This window comes from Geotrypetes seraphini, chromosome 6 (assembly GCF_902459505.1).
Source record: "Geotrypetes seraphini chromosome 6, aGeoSer1.1, whole genome shotgun sequence".
Classification (NCBI taxonomy): Eukaryota; Metazoa; Chordata; class Amphibia; order Gymnophiona; family Dermophiidae; genus Geotrypetes; species Geotrypetes seraphini.
The window spans coordinates 27468771-27495512 of record NC_047089.1 but is presented as its reverse complement, the minus strand read 5'-3'; the positions used below and the strand labels follow the sequence as shown (position 1 = coordinate 27495512).

The 26742-nt window shown below is 46.1% G+C and overlaps 1 protein-coding gene across 1 annotated transcript in view; it reads left to right on the top strand.

The window, feature by feature from the left end:
• Window positions 1–21933, top strand: part of LOC117362349 (high affinity choline transporter 1-like) — a 41449-nt gene extending 19516 nt beyond the window's left edge. The window contains exons 7-8 of the mRNA XM_033948587.1: window positions 7500–7717; window positions 21403–21933. Coding sequence (XP_033804478.1) covers window positions 7500–7717; window positions 21403–21933 — 749 coding nt within the window. The remainder of the gene's footprint in view (window positions 1–7499; window positions 7718–21402) is intronic.
• The last annotated feature ends 4809 nt before the right edge of the window (window positions 21934–26742 follow it).

Below are 26742 nucleotides of genomic sequence, written 5' to 3'. Positions count from 1 at the left end.
ATATTATAATTTTATGAAAAATGCCAGAACGGCTCAAGGTCTTAAGTGGTATACGTCAAATTATTTAGGGAACTTAGCAAACTTATCTCGTTAGCTTGCGGGTTCGAACGTGCCACGTTTCGTTCCTGCCTCAGGGAACCAACGAAAAAGTATAAGGTGTTTTCAAAAGAGTTTTCATAGGGTGGGCGTCATAAATACTAAAAGATACAAAAATTAAACAAATTAATACTTTATTCATACTAATGTTAAAACAATGTCTAATATATGTCTCATACGCTGACAGATTGGAAATGCTGGGGCTATTCTCCCTGGAAAAGCGGAGACTTAGAGGAGACATGATAGAAACCTTCAAAATCATGAAGGGCATAGAGAAGGTAGACAGGGACAGATTCTTCAGATTGTGGGGAACCACAAGTACAAGGGGGCACTCGGAAAAATTGAAAAAGGACAGGTTTAGAACAAATGCTAGGAAGTTCTTTTTCACTCAGAGGGTGGTGGACACATGGAACGCGCTCCCGGAGGCTGTGATAGGCCAGAGCACGCTACAGGGGTTCAAGGAGCGTCTAGATAGGTTCCTAAAAGAAAAGGGGATTGAGGGGTACAGATAGAACTAGAGGTAGGTTATAGGAATAGTCAGAAACCACTTCACAGGTCATGGACTTGATGGGCCGCCGTGGGAGCGGACCGCTGGGCGCGATGGACCTCAGGTCTGACCCAGTGGAGGCAACTTCTTATGTTCTTATATCTTATAAAATATAGCTCTCGGCTATAAGGAAAGGACTCACCAAAGATAGTAACATATATCTCACATAAAGAACGGAGAGCATTTTCCACAGCTTCTATCTTATTGATGTTACACTGGCGAAAAAACACCATAGATTTAAAGGCCTCCAACGTCACCATGTGCAAAACGTCACGTGGTCATGCAACCAACCAGCTACAAGTGATGTCAAATGACACAGTGCTATAACATCAAAAAGTTGAAAGGGAATTTTATAGTAATGAATTGCAAAGGACTGCTACAAAAATATATAATAATATTATTCAACCCTAAAAATAACTGACTAAATAACTACAGAAACGCACTCCATTCAATCTCGCTGTTGAGACCCCTAGGATGTACAGTATCTAATTTGAAAATCCAATTCTGTTCTCTGGCATACAATCTGGCTTTTAAATTGCCACCTCGAGGCAAAACTGGAACTTCCAAACTGGAACTTCCAAAATAGAAAAACCAAAGAAGAATTAAAAAAAAAACACAAAACCAGGCACCTTCGGGTTTATTTCCCCAAATAAAAATATGAGCTTAGTTCAGTATAGATAAAACAGTTCTCAGTCGCTATCATAATCAATTTTCATGGTCTCTGCCACTTCCTCTTTGTTTTGGTGGTTTATTTTTTTTTCTAGAGGTCCTTTAGGACAGAAAGGCATAGCCCCCCTTCCCTTGTCCCCCCCCCTTCTCTTTCTTGTGCTTTTAATCAGTAACTGTTTATGAGAACAAAACAACAAAAATAAAAACCCTCTCCCCAAATAGCTTTAAAATGCCTTGCTTCCCTTTCACATCTTTAGGGGAGAAAGGATAAGGCCTCCACCACAAGATGTTCCCATCATGGCCTTCCTATCAGGCTTTAATAATCCTATATAATAAAACGCTAGCTGCGCATGCACACTCTTGTCAGCGTGTTCCATGATCCGTATGTCCGTGGCCGGCAAGAGTGCACATGCAAGCTTACAACCGCCCGCACTCACGGTCTGGCTGGCTCACTAAAGTTTTTCGTGGTGGAGGCTCACCTGCCCCGCCTTCCTCTTCCTGCCAGTCTCAGCCGGGCTCATTCCTCCCCCTCTTCCTTCCCCCCTGGCAGCCGGAAGATAATCTGGATGCGGGCCTCTTGGTCTTCAATTCCTCCAGGCAGTGGCAGACCAAACAGGACCCGATCAGACACCAGGGCTCTACACACTCGCGGAACCCAAGGTAATGTTCACAAAGAAGTTATTTTTAAGTTCAGCGGACCCGCAAGCAGGGTTGCCATAGAAACGCAGTCGCAAGAGTCAGTGAGAGGGGATCAGGAGCGACATGCACAGCAGGGGCTTAGAGGGCAAGAGAGTTGCAATTGGAGAGACTGAGGAAGGGAATGTTCAGATAAAGAACTGAGACTGAAGAAGGAATAAAAAATAAAAAAAGGAAGAGACACCTACAGGGAAACATAGGATCAGGAGCATACACAGAAAACAGAAGTTTGCAGGAATCAGGAACATATAGAGAAAGGAGAGCAGAGACCCCTGCAATAACAGAAAAAGAGCAGAGATGCTTGCAGGGAGAAAAAGCGAGACACTAATGTTACAGCTGGAGAGTGCAGTGAGGAAGAAAGCAGAGACAGCGCTACACAGGGAAATGGAGGGGGAGAGAGACAGAAAGAAAAAAAAAGACAGACAGACATATATTCTAGCACCCGTTAATGTAACGGGCTTAACGACTAGTAATAATAATAATTATTATTTATTTTTATATACCGCCATACCAAAAAGTTCTAGGCGGTTCATAACAGTCAAGCCTAATACATACAATGCAGATGAATACATCAAATTAAAATACATCTGAAAGATTCGGCGAGATTAAATGCATACAATATAGGTACAATACAACAATTTAAAATAGGATAAAAAGGTATTAAGTTGAAAACCAAGATACATTAAGATACCAGCTTGTTGAATAGTTGTGTCTTTATCTGTTTTCTAAAATCAAGATAAGAGGAAGCTTCTAACATAATTTTTGCAAGCCATGTATTCAATTTGGCGGCCTGAAATGAGAAGGTTCTCTCGAAGAACCTCTTGTAATGACAAGATTTTATAGAGGGATATGCAAACAGATGTACTCTTCGTGTACTCTTATTAGTGCAACTCAGGGTAAAATGAGGAGTAAGATAAGCTGGTAACAAAAGGAATGGAAAACCTTTCATATGCTGAGAGAATGGAGAAACTGGGTCTCTTTTCCCTGGAGAAGAGGAGACTTAGAGGGGATATGATAGAAACTTACAAGATCATGAGGGGCATAGAGAGAGTAGAGAGGGACAGAAAGAGAGAGAGAAAGGGAGACAGAGAGAAATAGAGAGAGAGAGAGAGAGAGAGATGGAAAGAAAGAAAGAGAAAGAGAAAGGGAGAGACACAGAAATAGAGAGAGAAAGGGAGAGAGAGATAGAAACATAGAAACATAGAAATTGACGGCAGAAAAGGGCCGTGGCCCATCAAGTCTGCCCATACCAATGACCCACTCCCTGACTTTTACTCCCCTAGAGATCCCATGTGAATATCCCATTTTCTCTTAAAATCTGACACGTTGTTGGCCTCAATCACTTGCTGAGGTAGCTCGTTCCAATGATCGATCACCCTTTCGGTGAAGAAGTACTTTCTGGCATCACCATGAAATTTCCCTCCCTTGACTTTAAGCGAGTGCCCTCTGGTGACCGAGGGCCCTGTAAGACAGAAGATGTCATCTTTCACCTCTATACGTCCCGTAATATACTTAAAGGTCTCAATCATGTCTCCCCTCTCTCTTCGTTCCTCCAGTGAGTACATCCGCAGTTTTTTTAGCCTTTCTTCATACGTGAGATCCCTGAGCCCCAAGACCATCCTGGTAGCCATTCGCTGAACCGACTCAATTCTCAGCACATCTTTCCGGTAGTGTGGTCTCTAGAATTGAACACAATACTCCAGATGAGGTCTTAGCATGGATCTGTACAGCGGCATTATGACTTCAGGTTTTCTGCTGACAAAACCCCTACGGATGCAGCCCATCATTTGTTTTGCCTTGGACGAAGCCTTCTCAACTTGATTGGCAGCTTTCATATCATCACTGATGATCACTCCAAGATCACGTTCCACCATGGTCCTGGTCAAGGTTTCACCATTTAGTGTGTAAGTTCTGTGTGGATTTTTTTTACCTAGGTGCATCACTTTACATTTTTTAGCATTGAAGCTTAGCTGCCAAGTTGACGACCACTGTTCCAGCTGTCGTAGGTCCTGTGCCATACTGTCAGGCATACTGGGTCTCTTTTCCCTGGAGAAGAGGAGACTTAGAGGGGATATGATAGAGACTTACAAGATCATGAGGGGCATAGAGAGGGACAGAAAGAGAGAGAGAAAGGGAGACAGAGAGAAATAGAGAGAGAGAGAGAGATGGAAAGAAAGAAAGAGAGAGAGAAAGAGAGAGAGAGAGAAAGAGAGATAGATAGAGAAAGATTGGAGAAACTGGGTCTCTTTTCCCTGGAGAAGAGGAGACTTAGAGGAGATATGATAGAGACTTATAAGATCATGAAGGGCATAGAGAAAGTAGAGAGGGGCAGATTCTTCAAACTCTCGAAAAATAAAAGAAAAAGAGGGCATTCAGAAAAACTGAAAGGGGACAGATTCAAAACAAATGCTAGGAAGTTCTTCTTTACCCAGCGTGTGGTGGACACCTGGAATGCGCTTCCAGAGGACGTAATAGGGCAGAGTACGGTACTAGGGTTTAAGAAAGGATTGGACAATTTCCTGCTGGAAAAGGGGATAGAGGGGTATAGTTAGAGGATATAGCGATACTCGAGAAGGTTCAGAGGAGAGTGACACATCTGATAAAAAGGATGGAAAACCTTTCATACGCTGAGAGATTGGAGAAACTGGGTCTCTTTTCCCTGGAGAAGAGGAGACTTAGAGGGGATATGATACAGACCTACAAGATCATGAAGGGCATAGAGAGAGTGGAGAGTGACAGAAAGAGAGAGAGAAAGGGAGACAGAGAAATAGAGAGAGAGAGAGAAAGAGAGATGGAAAGAAAGAAAGAGAGAGAGAAAGGGAGAGACACAGAAATAGAGAGAGAAAGGGAGAGATAGATAGATAGAGAAAGATTGGAGAAACTGGGTCTCTTTTCCCTGGAGAAGAGGAGACTTAGAGGGGATATGATAGAGACTTACAAGATCATGAAGGGCATAGAGAGAGTAGAGAGGGACAGATTCTTCAAACTCTCGAAAAATAAAAGAACAAGAGGGCATTCGGAAAATTTGAAAGGGGACAGATTCAAAACGAATGCTAGGAAGATTTTCTTTACCCAACGTGTGGTGGGCACCTGGAATGCGCTTCCAGAGTACGTAATAGGGCAGAGTACGGTACTGGGGTTCAAGAATGGATTGGACAATTTCCTGCTGGAAAAGGGGATAGAGGGGTATAGATAGAGGATTACTGCACAGGTCCTGGTCCTGTTGGGCCGCCACGTGAGCGGACTGCTGGGCACGATGGACCTCAGGTCTGACCCAGCGGAGGCATTGTTCTTATGTTATCTCCATAGAGAGAGAAAGAAGGCTCCCACTCCCACTGCCTTTAATTGTGCGAGTCGGAGTTTGAGCAACACTTTCATAGACAAGTGTATACAATCTCAGAGGCTCAGAAACACTAGTTTTCTGGACAGTTACACACACATGTGGTCTGTAATCCCAGGCACCCAGATTACAGAATTATCCATCACGAGTCTGAATTCAGGAGTGTTTGAGAGTGGCTGCTGGTCATATCAGTGATCCATGGGCTTATCCTATATAATAAAACCCTAGAGTGTGCATGCGCTCTTGAAATTTCGTGATCCCTGCCGCTGTGATTTCTGATCCGTGGCCGCCAATCCGGCGGCAGGGAACATTTTGGCCACTCCCCTCCTCCCGCCCTCACTCACCTTGGAAGCCAGGCAAGCTCTCTCCCTGCCCGCGTCCTCAGCAGGGAACACACCTCCCGCCCTAACTCGCCGCTGCCGCCGCCACCGCTGCTGCTGCTGATCCTCCTCTAAAGAGCAGCCTGCGATGGTGTCCAGCTTTAGCGAACCTCGCAGGCCGCTCTCCACCCTCGGTAGCACGTTCCCTCTGATGCACGGGATCGCGCCGAGGGAACGTGCTACCGAGTTGGAGAGTGGCCTGCGAGGTTCGCTAAAGCCAGACACCATCGCAGGCTGCTCTTTACAGGAGGATCAGCCACCACGGGGATCGTGAGAAGAGCTGCCGGTACTTTGAAACTTGCAGGCCAGCCCGTGGGAAGGGAAGGGGGAGGGGCCGAACGGAGCAGGACAGCTCACGGTAAGAGAAGGGAATGGGGGGTGGGGAAAAATGGCTTCAGCAGGGACCTGGAGGGGAAGGGAAATACCGCTGCTGCTTCTGCAAAGGAAAGTGTGGGGGTGGGGGAAAATGCTGCTACTACTTCACAGGGATCTAGAGGGGAAGGGAAATATCACTGCTGCTTCTGCAAAGGAAAGTGGGGGGGGGGGAGAGAAGGGAATGGGGGTGGGTGGAAAATTCTGCTACTGCTTCAGCAGGGACCTGGAGGGGAAGGGAAATACCGCTGCTGCTTCTGCAAAGGAAAGTGTGGGGGGGGGGTGAGAGAAGGGAAAGGTGGAGGTGGGGGAAAATGCTGCTACTACTTCACAGGGATCTGGAGGGGAAGGGAAATATCACTGCTGCTTCTGCAAAGGAAAGTGGGGGGGGGAGAAGGGAATGGGGGGGGAAATGCTGCTACTGCTTCAGCAGGGACCTGGAGGGGAAGGGAAATACCGCTGCTGCTTCTGCAAAGGAAAGTGGGAGGGGGAGAGAAGGGAAAGGTGGAGGTGGGGGAAAATGCTGCTACTACTTTACAGGGATCTGGAGGGGAAGGGAAATATCACTGCTGCTTCTGCAAAGGAAAGTGGGGGGGGGAGAGAAGGGAATGGGGGGTGGGCGAAAATGCTGCTACTACTTCACTTAGACCTGGAGGGAAGGGAAATACCGCTGCTGCTTCTGCAAAGGAAAGTGGGGGGAGGGGAGAGAGACAGAAAGAAATACAGACAGACAAAGGAGGCCAGGGAGAGAGACAGACAGAAATAAAGACAGACAGGGGACCAGAGAGACAGACAGAAAGAAAGACAGACAGACAAAGGGTGTCAAGGAGAGAGAGAGAAAAATAGCAGGAGGGAGAGAGACAAAAAGAAAGGAAGAAAGAGACAGGAGCAGGGAGAAAGACATAAATAGGCATATATTCTAGCACCCGTTAATGTAATGGGCTTAAACACTAGTTTCTAATAAAGATGTGGCATCTTAATTTTTATTCAACCGAAAAAAAAAAAAAGTAGGAAAGCTTTGGAGGAAAGGGTTGTGAAAGGGTTGTGTTACATTTTTCACTGCAATATGAGAGTGAATCATCTTGGTTATTACTGATTATGTTTTTATACATACTTTAACAAGTTTGGTTTTAGAGTATAATCATCCCTAGAGGAAGTGTCCATCAATTATGCAATCAGATCACTCCATCTTCAAAGCCCAGACTGAATATTGGTACAGAAATAAATATCTTTTTAATTATTTAGATGGGCCTGAACTGGGGCTCCCCCCCCCAACGATGATGGTGTGCAGGGGTTAACAAGGGAAATCTTGCATGAACAGTTAATAGTATAGTGTGGAAGTAAGAAAAGGCTCAGTATATTGTTTCTAAAGAGTTACTGTCCTTCTTTTCTATTTCAGATTGGAATCAGACAAGCTATGGTTTGCCAACACCATTTGAAAGAGGAGAGGCCAACCTGATCTTGCCCATTGTCTTGCAGTATCTCTGTCCTACATATGTGTCTATTGCAGGCCTAGGGGCCATTGTTGCCGCTGTGATGTCTTCTGCAGATTCATCACTGCTGTCAGCCAGTTCTCTGTTTGCTTACAACATCTACAAAAAGATTTTAAGGAAAAAAGTGAGAAATTTTTTTATAAAACAAAACGTATTACTGATTACGTATTAGGACGTGTAATTAAACTCTGGAATGTGGTGAAATCAGTTAGCTTAGCAGAGTTTAAAAAAGGTTTGGATTATTTCCTAAAAGAGAAGTCTATAGGCCATTATTGAGATGGCTTGAGGAAAGGCTAAAGCGGCTAGAGCTCTTCAGCTTGGAGAAGAGACGGCTCAGGGGTGAAATGATAGAGGTCTATAAAATAATGAGTGGAGTGGAAAGGGTTGATGTGAATCACTTGTTCACTCTTTCCAAAAATACTAGGGGACATGTGATGATGCTACTAAGTAGTAGATTTAAAACAAACTGGTGAAAATATTTCTGCACATAATGTGTAATTAAACTCTGGAATTCGTTGCCAGAGAATGTGGTGAAATCAGTTAGCTTAGCAGGGTTTAAAAAAAGGTTTGGCTGATTTCCTAAAAGAGAGGTCCATAGGCCATTATTGAGATGGCTTGGGGAAATTAACTGCTTACTCCTAAGATAAGCAACATAAAATTTATTTTACTACTTGGATTCTAGCTAGGTACTTGGGACCTGGGTTGGCCACTGTTTGAAACAGGATACTGGGCTTGATGGACCTTCGGTCTGTCCCAGTATGGCAATTCTTATGTTCTGTTTTGATTGATTTTGCCCCTCCTATTTTCACTCTTGCTTCATCCCTTAGCCCAGGGGTGGGCAACTCTGGTCCTCGAGGGCCGGAATCCAGTCGGGTTTTCAGGATTTCCCCAATAAATATGCATGAGATCTGTTTGCCTGCACTGCTTTCAATGCTTATTCATTGGAGAAATCCTGAAAACCTGACTGGATTCCAGCCCTCGAGGACCAGAGTTGCCCACCCCTGCCTTTTAGCCAGTGCTCTTTTTCTTAAGACAGCCTGAAGAAGTTTCACAAATGTGCATCAATTAGCAAACAGAAGAGAAACAGGAAAATAACAAAAATGTTCTGCAGAAAACAGAAACATCAAAAATGGAGACAGCCAAGGGGATAATGATGTCCCTGGAGCCACACTTAGGGCTCCTTTTAAAAGCCGCGCTAGCGGGGTTAACATGCGCGACTTATCATCATGTGCTAACCCCAGCACTGGCCAAGAACTACCGCCTCCTCAAGAGGAGGCGGTAGCGGCTAGCACGTCCCGCGGTTTAGCATGCGTTAAACCACTAGCGCAGCTTAGGTAAAGGCGCCCTTAATGTTGACTCGACATGGCCATGTTTCGGCAAGTGCCTGCACCAGGGATCCTAACATTAAAATAACATTATACCAATAAATTGTTGCAAAGAGCTCCATACACTCAAATATATAAATACATATAAAAACATCATAATTCAAATATAAGCAATACTTTAAAAAAAGAAAAGAACACTTCATATCAAAAGGCATACTGATAAACTACATAGGCATACATAAGCTCATTGAAAAAACAAGCTTCTTTTCAATTGGGTAGGCAGGAACACATGATGCTGACATCATCGCTCTTCTGTTAGAGTGCACATCTCTTCACAAGTGCACAGGCTGCTCACTGGCGGAAAATGGCTCCATATTAGAGAATGACACGGTGACAAAATTCATCACCGTCCCCGTCCCCACGGATAACCACGGGAAACCATCATCATGTCATTCTTTAAAGAGAGAGGGAAGAATCAGAGTATGAATGGCCACAACCACTAACCCGCAAGCTTTGCTTTGAAGAATGCTGGTGTAGAAGGACTGAGGCTGAAACAGACACTATAGAATGACAGTCTCTGGTATCCAGAGCAGATATTGTGATGTCATAATGCCTCATTCCACCAGTGCCTAAGAACCAATCACATCAGTGATGTCACAATGGCTTCATTATCCTTGGCTCACATAAGAATCAGAGTATGAATGGCCACAACCACTGACCCGCAAGCTTTGCTTTGAAGAATGCTGGTGTAGAAGGACCGAGGTTGAAATAGACACTAGAAAATGACATGGGATTATTTCCCACAGTTATCCGCGGGGACGGGAACGGTGATGAATATTGTCACCGTGTCATTCTCTACTCCATATTTAAAGTTTTTCAAAAACACCTACCAGAGTCACAAAAAAGTGCCCCCCCCCAAATGTGGTGATTCTTCTATATTTAAAATTCGTGCTGCTAGCTATGCTTACCTTCTAACTGCTTGGTTCATCTGCCCTCCTGCCTTTTGAGGACATGTCCGGGGGTCCGGCACTTTGTCCGGGTTATGAAAAGCTGTGTCGGGCAGGGAGGACGACCGCGAATGCGCGGCCATCATACGATGACATCATGGGCGTGCACACGTGTGCATGATATCATCACGTAGCGTCTGCGCATGCGCGGACATCCTCCCTTCCTGACAAGAGCAGGCAGCGGGGGGGCGGGGCTAGGGGGGCTTGGGGCAGGATATGGGCGGGGATGGCCAGAACTAGGCCGGCCTGGGGGCGGAGCTAAGGGGTTTAGATTTTCCAAAAGGAAAATCTGGTGACCCTATATAGGACACCAGTATCGGCAGCCGACTATGAAGCGGCAGCCGATCGCGTGCCAATCACGCATCAGCGTCCTATTCAGAATCGTGTCTACACTCCTGGACAGACGCCTTGCATTTTGCAAACAGCATTTTGCAGGCCTATATTTAAGGAGTCTGTCTTGCATGCAAGAGATAAGACTCTGAGCACTTTTTACACATTTAACTAGCTAATTAGAATTATTTATAGATTATTTTAAGAATTTAAGTTTATAGTGAAGTATAGAAGCTGGTATTTATTATAATTTTTGCATCTACAGAGACACATACCGATGCTTAGGCCTGCTCACCTTGGGCCACCTTGGGCATGCTTAAGTGTGGGTATGCATGTGCTACAGAGGCCTAGAATGTAGGCATCCTTCCTCGAATACTTAAAAAAAAAAGTGCATCCCGATTGGCTGTCAGATGGCAGTAGAATGCCTTCCACCGCCTGCAATTGGGAACGGCGTTTCGAGAATCAGGCCCTTAGTGTTGACTATTGGAGGCAAAAGAGGAGGAATGTGCCAAGTACATGCCCACAAGAGCTAAGTAGTAGGCACAGCTCTTATGTGCATGCCCGGGAGAGAATATTGCTGTGGTTTCCGGAGAATCAGACAACAAGGTAGAAGCAGTATACACGGGCAAAAAGAAACCTGCACAGAGCTGCAGCTGTACCTTCTTCTTATGTAGTTTGGAAGTTTATTTGTTTTGTATTATATTTGATAACAACTTTTGATGCAACTTTTGCTGTGAAGGACACACACATACAATATATACCTGTGCATTTATCCCACACATGTGCAAATTTTAAACATGCAAGCAGACTGCTTCACCGAGGTCGTCCTCTTGCAACAACAGCTCCATACTTCCAGAAAAATTTTAACACTACATGTAGGCTCTCCTAGGGTTGCCGGATTTTCCAATCGGAAAATCCAGACCTCTAGACCCGCCCCTAGGCATGCCCAGTTCCACCCATCCCCACCCTGTAATGCCCTAGCCCCGCCCCCAGTCCTGCCCTAGCCCCACCCCCGCCTACTCTTGTCAGGCAGGGAGCGGGCACTTCCTCCCTGCACGATGTGACTTGAGGAGGCTTTTCAAAACCCGGACAAAGCGCCAGGTTTTGAAAAGCCATCTGGACTCCCGGACATGTCCTCAAAAGGAGGCCATGTCCAAGGAAATCCTGGCATGTACCCTGGGCTCTTCCCTGTGCGGAATGCTCATTTTAATACCAATGAGCTTATTGTAACACATTTGTATAGGATTATCGGTAGCTGCCGCCGCAAACAGTGAATGCCACACAGAATCCCTTTGTGCATTAGACACTGAATAGTGAATAATGTACGCCGGACTGGCTACAAGATCTCTAAATCAAACGTTGCTAGCAGAATAAGCTTTAAGCATTGGGGTCTTGGAGTCCTTGAACTAAAGGAGCTCCCTGAGCACAAAAACGTAGTAGTTCTATTTTTGACCGTAGGGTTGTTGTTGGCAATCAGATTTTTAGATACACTAAGGGCCTGTTTTACAAAACCGCGCTAGCAGCTGCTGCACGGTAACGGCCCTGAAGCCCATAGAGATTTAAACGGCTTCGGATCTGTTGCTGCGCGGCTTTGTAAAACAGGCCTTAAGATTCTCAAAACTTACCATGCCTTTAAGTGAAACAACTTTTTATTAAGAAATAATGAACAAACTACAAGGAATATACAGCATCCATATATTGAGCAAAAAAAAACAACCCAAACCCCACCACAATATCCATAGCTCTAAGAACCCAACTTCACTTCCCCCTATCCAGTGGTCTCAAACTCAAACCCTTTGCAGAGCCACCTTTTGGATTTGCAGGTACTTGGAGGGCCTCAGAAAAAATAGTTAATGTCTTATTAAAGAAATGACAATTTTGCATGAGGTAAAACTCTTTATAGTTTATAAATCTTTCCTTTTAGCTAAGTCTTAATAATAATATTGTAATTTATAGCTAAAGAGACATATGATCAAGAAACTGTTTTATTTTACTTTTGTGATTATGAGAAACATACCGAGGCCTCAAAATAGTACCTGGCGGGCTGCGAATTTGAGACCACTGCTATAGGCTAAGGCTCTTTACACCTGCATTGTGATGTCATAGAACTTTATGGTTATAGAAACATAGTAACACGATGGCCATCCACAGCATCCACTATCTCCTCCTCTCCCTATTGGCTAAGGCTCTTAACATTTGCATCTCCTCTTCCTATAGGCCAGTGGTCTCCAACTCAAACCCTTTGCAGGGCCACCTTTTGGATTTGTAGGTACTTGGAGGGCCTCGGAAAAAAAATATTGTCTTATTAAAGAAATTAATAATGTCTTATTAAAGAAATGACAATTTTGCATGAGGTAAAACTCTTTCCTTTTGGCTAAGTCTTCATAATAATATTGTAATTTATAGCTAAAAAGACATATGATCAAGAAACTGTTTTATTTTACTTTTGTGATTATGATATAAACATACTGAGGGTCTCAAAATAGTACCTGGCGGGCCGCATGTGGCCTCCGGGCCACGAGTTTGAGACCACTGCCCTAATCCCTTCCCCCTGCCCAATGAAGGAGAACCCACAACAGAAAATCCAAAGAATCAAATGTCATGAGAGGGTAGTGCTCTTAAGCCCCCCATTGCAATAGCCAGAATATGTTCTCCAGGAATAGAACCCTCCCCTAATCCCAACCCCCAACCCAGAAGTCAGATACTATCCAGTATCACTACAAATACACAACCTATTATTCCCCCTAACCCCACTCCCTCATCCCCAACAACAAAGAAGAAAAGAAAGAAGAGAAGAAATAAAAAGAGAAAGAAATATTCTTTTTTTAAAAAGGGTAAACATACACATGTGCTCTGCAGCGCCTCCCATTATCACCAAATTAAAGGAAATTTAAAATGGCACTACGAGCCCAAGGAGACAATGATTGAACATAAGGATCTCAAACAGTGAGGAAATGTCATTTACGTTTAGCACTAGTGCGAGCCTTCCTACGCTCTAATAACATAGGTGCATGGAAGCGGTTACTTACCATGCCTTTAATGATGGTCGCTAAACTAGTTCCAGCCGGTTTGGTGTGCCAGTATGTTACCGACATGATCATCAGAATGGTTCACCGTGGTCTTTCTCAAACTTCCTATCAGACTCGGACTCAGTTGTGCAAATGTAGTGCAACAAGGTCATTAATATTAAAATGGTATTATAATGAGGTCATTAATATTAAAATGAGCACCCCAGGCGATTCTCTAAAGTTTCCGGGCAATTCTCTAACCTTGTTGAACTACATTTGTGGGCAAAATTTTCCGGCAGGGTCTGAGCTGTCATAGCCTTACTTTCCGGTCAGTGCCGGAGCGCTGATTTTGACAGCTCAGACCCCAGCACAAAAAAATACCCTGGGTTATATGTAAATGTTATTATAGCCTCACAAATTTATGCACAAATATCTTATTTTTGTTTTTCAGTTGAGTGAAAGCATAGAGAAAGCAAAGCAATGAGATTCCTCAGACCTAGTCTATAGATGTATGACAATTCCCCATTTGAACTCTCTGATAGTTCAGATTTTCAGCACGTCAATACACTTCTCCTCCGTATGCGCTGTGATAGGGGATTAACAGACATGCGAATACAGATAAAACCATGAATAACTTTTTCATATATTATTCGTTGTTTTTCTATTATAAAACCATCATGATAACAGCGGGATCTGGGACACGTCCACTGTTGCCCTATAACCCCAACACCATGACTCTCCTTCCCCATACTCCCCAAGCATTACCCCAAAAACACTCTGACTACAATTGTTGGTAATTAGCCGCAGCTCAATTTATAATCAAAACACTTACATAACATAATTTCAATTATAACATAGTTAACATAAACTCCCAGAGCTCCTCCCGAGCTACCCATAGACTTCATTGCCCTCGACCCTGCCACCCCAGCAAGGGTCAGAGGGGTGGCATGTCCCTCATGCCCCATTATCCGGGTCACCTGACCCACAGGCACGGCACCCCGCCGGCCCACCGCTCATCACCGGATGAGCCCCAATGACCCAGTAGCTCGGGAGATCTGCCCCCGAGCTACTCCCAACTACCGGAAAAAACATGGGGGTGGGAGGGAGGGAAAAAACCGACTCAGGAGGACCCACGACGGTTTGAGTCCCTCCACGGTCTCGCCTTTTATCACTTCACCCCCCCCCCCCCGCCGCGCGCTCCTACTGCCACCAATCATTTTAAACTCTCCTGCCTACCCAGCCAATCGCACCGCCCCTCAAACTCGCCGCCCCCCCAACCGCCCCAGCCGATGGGCAACACGCAGGCCTGCCAGCCCGTGTTATCTTACGCCCATCGACACGGGGGGTCTCGGGCTATTCTTAACAGCGGGATCTGGACACGTCCACTGTTGCCTATAACCCCAACACCATGACTCTCCTTCCCCATACTCCCCAAGCATTACCCCAAAAACACTCTGACTACAATTGTTGGTAATTAGCCGCAGCTCAATTTATTAATCAAAACACTTAACATAACATAATTTCAATTATAACATAGTTAACATAAACTCCCAGAGCTCCTCCCGAGCTACCCATAGACTTCATTGCCCTCGACCCTGCCACCCCAGCAAGGGTCAGAGGGGTGGCATGTCCCTCATGCCCCATTATCCGGGTCACCTGACCCACAGGCACGGCACCCCGCCGGCCCACCGCTCATCACCGGATGAGCCCCAATGACCCAGTAGCTCGGGAGATCTGCCCCCGAGCTACTCCCAACTACCGGAAAAACATGGGGTGGGAGGGAGGGAAAAACCGACTCAGGAGGACCCACGACGGTTGAGTCCTCCACGGTCTCGCCTTTTATCACTTCACCCCCCCCCCCCCGCCGCGCGCTCCTACTGCCACCAATCATTTTAAACTCTCCTGCCTACCCAGCCAATCGCACCGCCCCTCAAACTCGCCGCCCCCCCCAACCGCCCCAGCCGATGGGCAACACGCAGGCCTGCCAGCCCCGTGTTATCTTACGCCCATCGACACGGGGGTCTCGGGCTATTCTTAACAGCGGGATCTGGACACGTCCACTGTTGCCCTATAACCCCAACACCATGACTCTCCTTCCCCATACTCCCCAAGCATTACCCCAAAAACACTCTGACTACAATTGTTGGTAATTAGCCGCAGCTCAATTTATTAATCAAAACACTTAACATAACATAATTTCAATTATAACATAGTTAACATAAACTCCCAGAGCTCCTCCCGAGCTACCCATAGACTTCATTGCCCTCGACCCTGCCACCCCAGCAAGGGTCAGAGGGGTGGCATGTCCCTCATGCCCCATTATCCGGGTCACCTGACCCACAGGCACGGCACCCCGCCGGCCCACCGCTCATCACCGGATGAGCCCCAATGACCCAGTAGCTCGGGAGATCCGCCACAGGCCTGAGATCCCACAGGCCCCCCCCCCCCCAAGAAACCAAGCCGCGGCTAACATAAACCTAGAACGCTCTCACAACACACCGCAAAGTCATCTAAAAGCAGGTCCCACCCAACCTCAGACAAATGAACCCTATCTTTATGAAAAAGCCCCGCGCAACCGACCTCGACCCACCCGTGCAAAATCTGCTTACCACCTTGAGACACTACCCACTTTCCAATCTGCCGATTAAACTTGGCCAGTCCCCGAGTCCAACGTCGAGACGCCAAACACCGAGGTCGCGGAATGACATCCGACCAAACAACCCGTGTACTCGGGAACCAGTCAAAAACAACTCGTAAGTCATCCTTAATGATGTTGAGCAACTGCCTAGCTGGCAATGTATCAACATCATTACCCCCCAAATGTAGGATAAGCACGTCCGGACGACGAGGGCATGACCGCAAACGAGACAGAAACGGCAAAAGTTGATGCCACCTCATACCCCGTTGCCCCCACCAGGATACCCGGATGCCCAGATGTCCCAGCCCAAGATGACGACCTCCAGGACGCAACGAGGCCCTCTCGCCGGCCCAATGAATGAAGGAGTGGCCAATGATCCATACTGCCGCACTGCTCCGGACCGCACCTGAAAAGCAAACAACAAATTGCAACAGTCCCGAACTATGACTCTACACACGTGCTACACAACATTCCCCCAATTACTGATTCTCCCGTCTCCCCCTCTGCCCTCTACCCGACTCAGCCGGTCTAATGTAAGAGCGAAAGGCTCCCGAAGCCCAACGCCCCAACCGCCGGATACCGGCTTCCGGCATCCCCGCGGCACTAGCGCTAGTGGCCGCACCTATCCGAAAAGAATGCGTGCCATAGCAACTTGGATCCTCTCCGCAACGTGCTAAGGCCAGGCGCAGAACCGCTAGAAACTGAAACCGGGACAGAGGAACCCCATCAGCATGCACGAACAAAATCGGGGACCCCACCGCTCGCAACAATAAAAACTCCCGCAAACAGGACACCGGACACGAAATACAACCCGCAATCCTATTGAGCACTAACCACTGCCCGCGTCCCGCCTGATCGGTCTTGGAGCTAACCACATGAATCTCCACCTCGGTATCACCTAACCGCACATGTTGAATACACAAACCGCGCCCTCTAGCCCTGTCAGCTGCACTCACCAGCAACTCCCCCACTCTCAACGCACCAAAGAAAGCAAGGGAAAAAGCCGCTCGAAACATACCAGCTTCATAAGGGGAGGAGGCCAAATCTGGCAAGACTGCCAACAGCTGCACCAGCAAGGCATGCTGAATAGGTAAACGAGAATCCGGCCTAACAGGCACCGCTCTCCCCAAAGCTCGAAGCAGGCGCCGCACCAGGAAACCCGATGCAGGACATGCCCAGCCCAATGCCCGACAGAAAAAGGCAAACCCAACCAAACGCCCCTGAACCACTCGACGGGAAAGCTGGGTCCTGTAGGAATCCAACACGAAATCCTCCAGCAAGGATTCGGCCACGTCCCCAGGTGTCCAGCCTCTGCTGCAGAGAAAAGTAGCCACCAAACGGAACCCCGCTGAATAATGAGACCAAGTAGCAGGCGCTACCGACAGGCGGAGCATGTCCCACACTCCCTCTCGACCAGGCTCCACAAATGCGCCGGCATCGAAGCACCGTCTTTGTGCGCCTCCGGCGCCAGCCGACGAAACTGTGAGAAATGGAAACGAGAAAGAGCGTCAGCAATTCCATTGTGCGAACCAGGGACATGTCGCGCTCTGAGATACAAATTAAGACGCAGACACCGTAAAACCAAGGCACGCACCAACCCATTCACCGCTAGGCAACGCGCCACCTGTCTATTGACCACTTCCACCACCCCAAGATTATCGCACCAGAACACTACCCGCCTATCCCGTAATTTATCCGCCCACAAGTCGCAGGCCACAATGAAAGGAAACAATTCCAAGAGTGTAATATTCCGCGTAATACCCTTCTCTACCCAAGCTTGTGGCCAGCGCTCCGCACACCACGCCCCCTGACAGTACAGACCGAATCCCACCCCTCCAGCCGCGTCCGAAAACAGCTCCAAATCGCAATTAGACACCTCAGGAGCCTGCATAGGTAAATAGCCATTGAAGTCGCGTAAAAAACAAGCCCACATACACAGATCAGCTCGAACTCCCGCAGACAGCCGCAAAAAATGTCGCTTCTCCCTAACCCCCGCCGTGGACGCCGCCAATCGACGTGAAAAGGCACGCCCCATGGGCAAAACTCGACAGGCAAAATTAAGAGAGCCTATCAAGGACTGAACTACCTGCAAGGTAGTTTTACGCGCCGACAAAACACGCTCGATCAAACCAAGCAGCTGTTGAACCTTACCCACCGGAAGCCGAGTCACCAAATTCTCCGAATCCAGCTCAATCCCTAGAAAAACCAAAGACGACACCGGACCCTCAGACTTGTCCCTCGCCAACGGTATCCCAAACTCGGCAGCCATGGACTCGAAGGCGCCCTTCAAACGCGAACAGTCATCCGAATCTGCCGGTCCTATGAACAGAAAATCATCAAGATAGTGAACGACCGCATCCAACCCAGCCCGCTGAACCACCACCCAGTGCAGGAAGGAGCTGAACATTTCAAAATAGGAACACGAGATAGAACAACCCATAGGCAAACAACGATCGTAGAAATACGCACCGTCAAAACGGAAACCTAACAACGGATAAGACTGCGGATGAACTGGCAACAGTCGGAAGGCAGATTCGATATCCACTTTAGCTAACAAAGCACCGCGGCCCGCCCTAAGAATGAGCCTCAGGGCACAATCAACGGATGAGTAACGAACCGTGCACAGATCCCTCGGAATACCATCATTCACGGAAGACCCAACGGGCCGAGATAAATTGTGAATGAGGCGAAACTTACCAGGTTCCTTCTTAGGAATCACCGCTAGCAGAGACACCATCATAACCGGAAAAGGCTGCTCCCGGAAAGGACCCGCAATCCGGCCCAACCGCAATTCCTCCTCCAATTTGCGGCGGACCACAGCACCCAAATGCGCAACAGAGGACGAATTACGTGCCCGAACCCCAATCAACTCCCCCCGAAATGGAATCTCAAAACCCTCAGAAAACCCCCTCTCCAAGAGAAGAGCCACACGCACCGGCCTATAACAACGCAGCCACGGGAGCAACATACCGACCAAGACCGGAGTAGGAACCGCTCGCGACCCACCACTACTTGCCAACCCCCGAAGGACCTCCCGCTTGCTTCTTGGGGCACTTAAGGAGGGAATGCGGCTGCCCGCATTGGGAGCACGCATGTCGAAATCTACAGTCTGTGAAGGAACAGCTGGACTTGTTAAATCTCCAACACACATCACCGAGCCCACCTCCGCCAGACCCCCCCCCCCCATCCCGGGCCGAAAGGGCCGCCCCCCGCCCGGAGTAACTGCCGACGCACGACCCACCCCCACCGGGGCTGCCCCAGCTTTTGAGGACATATGGGTGAGCCACAGATTAACATCCTGCGTGCCCCATGACATATGTGTGTTCTCCTCCATCTTGTCCCTAAAAGCCTCGTCATAATTTAACCAGGTCCACCCACCAAAACGCTGATACGCATCTAGTACAGAATCAGCGTACGCTAACAATAAACCATAATCCTCCGGACGGTACCTTCCCCAAACACTGGCTAGCCGCATGAATGCCCGTATCCAATTAAGTATGGACCGTGAGACTGGCAACGGTTTCACTGCACCCCCCGCACGTTTTGATTTTTTCTTGCTACGCCGGTGTGCTCTACCCTCCAGGAGACGAAAAATGTCGATACAGGCACGTCGCCTAATCTTGTGCCGTAAGTCGCGCGGTACTCGCTCCCAGAGTTCGGTCAGAGCGACCAAGGCCGGCACACCTCTACCATCCCCTTGCTGCATCACGCCCCCCATTCCCCCCGGGCCCCCCTCCTTAACCGCCCCGGCCCGAGGAGAAGAAGACGCCGATGAGGAAGACGAAGACGAAGAGGAAGACCGACTCGATGAGGATGAATCCCTTCTACGCCGCCGCTTCCCCTTACTCTTCCTCCCCCCAGTTTTCGCCCCATAAACCACAGCAGGCGCAACCTTACCCGACGTTGAAGGTCCAGCCTCCTCCAAGGAGAGGCCACTCGCAGCAGCCTCTGCAGACGCCACCGATCGTCGATCCACAACAGCGACGCCACGGCCAGCAACCGCCACACCCGAAGATGGACCAGCGACGCCTCCGCCAACAGCCGCTGACTCCAACGCCGACGTCACCGAAACTCGCCCGCCACTCTGCAGATCGGAGATTCCATCCATGCTGCCGGTAGGGGGACCTGGAGCCGCTCCTGCAGCACCCCGCTGGTGTTCTGGAACCATTGCTGGACTCTGTGAAAAGAAACCACAACCAGGAACAGAGCCCGGAACACCACCCCCTTGCATACCCCAACCCGAACCCCCAACCCCAAAAGGCCAGGAGCCACCCATCCATCCAGGAGTCCCACTACCCCCCCAAAAGGGGGGCATAGAACCTGAACCCCAACCCTGAGGCCCAGAACACCAAGGGATCATGCCAAACGGCGACCCCCACGGACCCATGGGACTCCCACCCCAAACACCCGACCCCCAGCTGGTAGAAGGCTGTGGCGATGGCTGCGAATTGCCCCTTTCCCCATGGGACAACCCCTCAACCCCCAACTCAGGTGCTGTAGCCAGGTCCCCCAGTCCAGACCCTGAAGCCTCACCCAGAAACCCAGCCTGCCCCGACGCGGCACAGAGGGCTGGCCCCGCACCTCGCACCTCCCCCACTGACTCCTGCACAACGTTAGGCACTGCAGAGCTGCGGTCCCCAGGCCGGGCAGACGCCTGCCCGCCCGACTTTGCTTTCCCCCTTTTGGGCCCCGCCCCCTTCTGCGGAGCCACGCGGTCCGGCCGATCCCTCGGAACCCGCCCACTCACCAGGCCCGCTGAGCCAGCCAGAGCGATCGCCGAAAGCGCATCGCATTTTGAGCGACGCGCCGGCCTGCCCCGTTCAAACCCGCCTTCCACACCCACCTGCTCTCCCGGGTCCTCGACCAACGAGTCCCCCGCCCGAAAGGAGATCTCGGCCACGTCGCGCTCCTGCTCCACCACTGCCGCCAATCTCTCCGCCATAACCGACGAGGAAGGAGGACCCGGAACGCCACGAGGTGAGACTAAAAAAAAACCGACTCAGGAGGACCCACGACGGTTGAGTCCTCCACGGTCTCGCCTTTTATCACTTCACCCCCCCCCCCCGCCGCGCGCTCCTACTGCCACCAATCATTTTAAACTCTCCTGCCTACCCAGCCAATCGCACCGCCCCTCAAACTCGCCGCCCCCCCCCGACCGCCCCAGCCGATGGGCAACACGCAGGCCTGCCAGCCCCGTGTTATCTTACGCCCATCGACACGGGGGTCTCGGGCTATTCTATATGGTGAAACCGCGAATAACATGGTGGGAAACCTGGCCTGTTCTTGAAGGAGAGGCAAAACACGGTGAAGAAAGTGCTGGGAATTGGCAATTTTTTTCTGTAAATGCTTGGAATCAGCGATTTCTCAATGCAAGCTAACATAATTTAGGGGGGAAGAACCAGCAAGCTAAAAACTGTGAATAATCGAAACTGCAATTGCTGAAACCGCAAATACAGAGGGAGAAGTGTAATACATTCTTCTTCTACCTCTTCATTTTACAGGCCTCTGAGAAGGAAATTATGCTCATGATGAGATTCTCCATGGTGGCGTTTTGCTCAGCAGCCGCTGGCTTAGCTTTCCTTTCACATTCCGTTTATGATTTGTGGTTCCTGAGTGGGGAGCTGGTGTATGCCCTGCTCTTTCCCCAACTGTGCTGTGTTCTCTTCATTCCCAACACCAATACATACGGTTCCATTGCCAGTTTCCTCTGTGGACTTATCCTACGACTGCTAGGAGGAGTAAACGCTCTGAAAATCCCTCCTGTGATATGTTACCCGGGATGTCGTCTTGTAGATGGGGTCTATGTTCAGCTTTTCCCATTTAAAACATTCACAATGCTAATGGCTTTGGCTACTCAAGTCGTCGTTTCATACCTGATTGCATTTTTGTTTAAGAATAATATTGTCCCTATAAATTGGGACATTTGCAATGTCATGAAGGACAAAAACTGTAGCACACCGCTGCCCGAGGTGGAACCTGAAGGGTTACAATTAAATGCCTTATCTATGAACAGCAATGAATCTGACGATTAAGTTGATATCATGTATTCAATACTTGTGTTTGCAGGCCCACATTTGCTGCGTTGTTATTTGCATAATTCGAAGTCTTTGAAAATATTTTTTGAGAACCTGCCAACCAAGAAGAGAATGATGTGGAGCCATGAAACTTACAAGTTATTCCACACTTTTCTAGACATTTTTTTGTTTCAAGGAGGCAAATGCATCTAGCAAATGGGCACAAGTGTAGGGAAACCAAGCCATTGTGACATCACCAATGAGGTTGGCTCTTATGCTTTGGTGGAATGAGGCATTATGACATCACAATAGGAGGGGCTGCTGAAAAGTTCTCAGCACAACCAAGAAGAGAATGATGTGGAGCCATGAAACTCACAAGTTATTCCACACTTTTCTTGACATTTTTGACCTGGTAGACCACACCATACTACTTCAGATACTAGAAGCCATAGGGATTTCAGGAGGGGTATACAACTGGTTACAAGGATTCCTTAAAACAAGAATATACAGAGTAAAGACAAACGATCTTAAAACAGACCCCTGGTCCAACCCCTGCGGAGTACCACAAGGGTCACCACTGTCGCCCATGCTCTTCAACCTCTTCATATCCTCCCTTGGTACCACTCTAGATAACCTAGACGTAACATCATTCAGCTACGCAGACGACAACCATACTCCTCCCCTTCGACGCACCAGATCCCAGTTCAACAGATAATCTGAAAAAAACACTAGAAGCAGTGGAAAAATGGATGATAGATCACAAATTGAAGCTGAATTAGGACAAAACAAAATTTTTATTGCTTGAAAAGGACAAAACTCCATCCATAACAGAATTAGAAATAAATGCCACCAAATACCCTATACAGTCCGTGCTCAAACTCCTAGGAGTGACGATAGATAGATGCTGCACAATGCAGGTCCAAATCAACAAGACCACTCAAAAAGCATTTCTAACCATGCGCAATCTACGAAAAATAAGAAAATTCTTTGACAAAGAGCAATATAGGCTCATAGTCCAATCCCTAGTCCTAGGTCTAGTGGACTACTGTAATATCCTCTACCTACCATGCCCCACAAACTTGATAAAACAATTACAGACTGTACAAAATACAGCCCTCAGACTGATCTATTCACTTGGAAAATTTGACCATATCACCAATGCCTACCAAGCACAAATTCAATTCAAATTATACTGTCTATAATTCAAAGCCCCCACCTACCTAAATAATCGCCTAAATCGGACCAGACAAAGGAGAACTCTGACCCCATTTTCCTACCCCCCATTCAAAGGTACTCAGCGCAAGAAGATGTATGACAACCTACTAGCGACGCAGGCAGTGAAACTAGACCACTCCATCACTAACTTGCTGACAGCAACAAGCGACTTCAAATCATTTCGAAAAGAAATCAAAACCCTGCTATTCAAAAAATTTATCGTTATCTTAACTCTCCCCTTGCCCTTCCTCCTCCCTTCGTAAATTCCCTCAAATTGCTACTCATCTTGCACTTTCTTCTCAAAGACTTAACTATGAAACCAATCCCTACATTGTAATTTCCCTGTAAATGCCCAGTTTTCTTCTGATTTCTACTCATCTTGTAATTTCTCCTATGTTTGCTATCCATCTTGTAATTTCTCCTCTAAGACTCTATTATGTAACCAGCCCCCTAGAGTGTAATTTTCCTGGAAATGTCCAGTTATCTTCTGATGTAATCCGTCTAGAATTGCAAGGTACAGGCGGAATAGAAGTCACTAATGTAATGTAATGTACTTTTCATTTCAATGATATGAAATGAAGCTACAAGTGTCAAGAAAAGTGTGGAATAGTTCGTAAATTGGCTGAGAACTTTTCAGTGGTCCCTCAACTGCAATAATTTAAAATGCTAAGTACAAGAGATTGCACTAATAATTGTAAAAGAATATTGTCAAAATATGAACTGATTGATTTAAATTTCCATAACATAGTAAAACCTTTCTTGACCACAAAATTTACCTGAGATGACATCGATAATGCTCTGTCAAGATGTACTCTTAAAATTTTAATGGTAGGCAAGAGAGGGTATTGGATTCCATTTAAATTCAAGTTTTCTTCTCCAATTTTAGTCAAGGAAGCTATTGGAAAAAAACCCAACTTAGGGATCCTTTCTCCCGTGGGCCAGTGAGGAAAATACTTAGACATACGTAGGAATTCTATAAGCACTGTAGCATTTACTTCACCGGCCCACGGTAGAAAGGATCCCTAAGTTGGTTTTAGTTTATGATATATTTTTTAATCTCACTTATTGTTTTACCACTTGTTTTATTTTATCATTCAAATTTCATTTAAATTTCCCCAGAATTCTATTGCTTCAACGGTTCTCCCTCTGCATCTATTCTTATCTCCCCTCTTTTTAATCTTTCAAATTCCTTTAGATCATTGTAATCTTATTAGTATGTTTATTTTCTTATTTTTCTCCTCTATCTCTATTTTCTTTCTTTATTACTCTTCTAATTGTCATTTTTCCTGGTACTTTAGTTAGATTGTGAGCCTTCGGGACAGTAAGGGAATTTCTAAGTACTTATAATTTACTTATAATTTTAATGCACCAATATATTAATTGTAACCCGTTCTGAGGGGCGTGGCTTAACGCGAGCACGGATGGAGGTGTGATCGTGAAGCTCCTCACCATCCAGGCAATGAAATATAAAAAAAAATTTTTTCCTTCAAGATAACTACATAGAAAATATATATTAAAAAAGCTGAACAAATGATACAAGATAAAATCCTAATTTCCTGCAGTTGAAGTGAGGTATGTGCTGACAGGAGTCGGGAAGGCAGAGAGCCGTTTGTGTTTTCGGCGGTTTCATGAAACTTGAATGCAGCGCTGAGACCGCGAGGTGTATGTGAGTGACCAATGAGTTTGATTGGAAAACTGTGAAGGAAGTTTGTATTCCGACCAGATATAACTGAAACCATAAGAAGGAAAAAATAGATAATCCTTTGATGAAAAGGGGATTGAATAAAGAAAACTGAGAGAGAGGAATACCGGCATTTTCTCTCAGTAATTAAGTGCCGAAGCGCTGAAAACAAATAAATATCAGCTTATTAAAATAAATAAAAATACTGAATTGAATATTATTTTCCTCTGACAAAGCTGCGATTGGGCTTGTGAGAGAGGAGACAGAGAAAAGGATTAACGGAACTTTTAAAAAAAACTGAAGCAGCAGAACATCGAGGCAGTTGAGAGACGCTGTGAATAAACAGAAGACAGTTGCTTCAAGTTTGTCAAAATAAGGGAAAATAACTCGATGAAGTGTTGCTCTCCTCGGTCGGAGCTGCGATTGGGCTTGTGAGAGGAGAGCTAAAAGAAAGGAATACCAAAAATTTTTTTTTTTTGCTCAGCGTTGAAACGATGTCTCATTAAGTGAGAGTGAATGTCAGAGATAGTGAATTAAATCTGTGAAAAGAATCGACTAATCTGAGAGAGATCTAAGGGAAGGAAAGGTTGTTGGACTGAATGTTCCCCTCCTTCATTGAGACAGTGAAAGGACTTAAAGGAAAAAAACCATAGAAAAGGATTATCACAGCAATAGTGAGAAAAGTAAAAAAGTTTCAAACTGACATAAGTAAAAAGTAGAAAAATATCAAAAATAACCCTCTTGCCAATATTAAAGAGATAAATACACTAAAAAAGGAGTATTCAAGATTGTGACAGATAACTGAGAAAGAGAAAAAGGGCTTAAAAAGAAAATTTTCTACTTCAAAAGATAGAACCAAATCTTGGAAGAAAAGGGATTAAAAACCTAAGAATACCAAACTTAAACCTAAGAGACTAAATATAAGAAATAAGAATAACCAAGAAAAAGAAAACAACAACATGGCAAGCACCAGACAAAACAAAAATGAGGCTGGTACATCTGCAAAAAGACAGAAACAAGACCAAATAACACCAAGCAAGATACCACTTCCTATTGAAGAACCAGACATATTAAGCAAAACAGAAGTTATGGAAGAATTAAGACAAATCAAACAAATGCTTAAGGAAACTATAACTAATATGTCGGAAATGAAAGAAGAAATTTTAAATATTCATAGACAAATGGAAGTTAATAACAAAAGAACAACTGAACTAGAATCAAAAATGGAAGCTATAGAATGTGAATCAAAAAGATGTAAAAACGACAGCATGGAATTAAATAAATTAAAAGAACAACTGGAGGATTATGAGAATAGAGGAAGAAGGAAAAACATTAAACTTTTTGGAATACAAGAAAATTTAGAAGGAAAAAATACTATCCTTTTCCTTGAAAATTTAATTCCAAAAATATTACAATTAGACTTGAAACAACCAATTGAAATAGAAAGGGCGCATAGAATCCCAATCAAAAATTTAGAAAACAAAGGCAGACCAAGACCAATAATTTTCAAAATGCTTAGATACCAACAAGCATTAGATATATTAAATGCTGCAAAAAAAGATAAAAATCTAAACTATAAAGGATCCAGAATATGGTTTTTACCAGACTTTGCCAAAAACACAGCAAATAAAAGAAAGAGACTATTAGATATGAGACCTCTACTAAAAGAAAAAGGATTTAAATATGGTCTATATTACCCGGCGAAAATGAGAGTATCATCTGGAGACAAATCCTTATATTTTGAGGATCCTGAAAAACTAAAAGATTTTCTCTCTAAACCAGAACCTATGATATTTTAACATAAAACATTAAGATGATTTTGATGACTCTATGAAGAATTATAAAAATATGACATATTGAAATATCTGAAGAAAAGGAGGAAAACGATATAAAGAAAAGACAATAAAAATTATAAGAAAGAAAGAACAAGA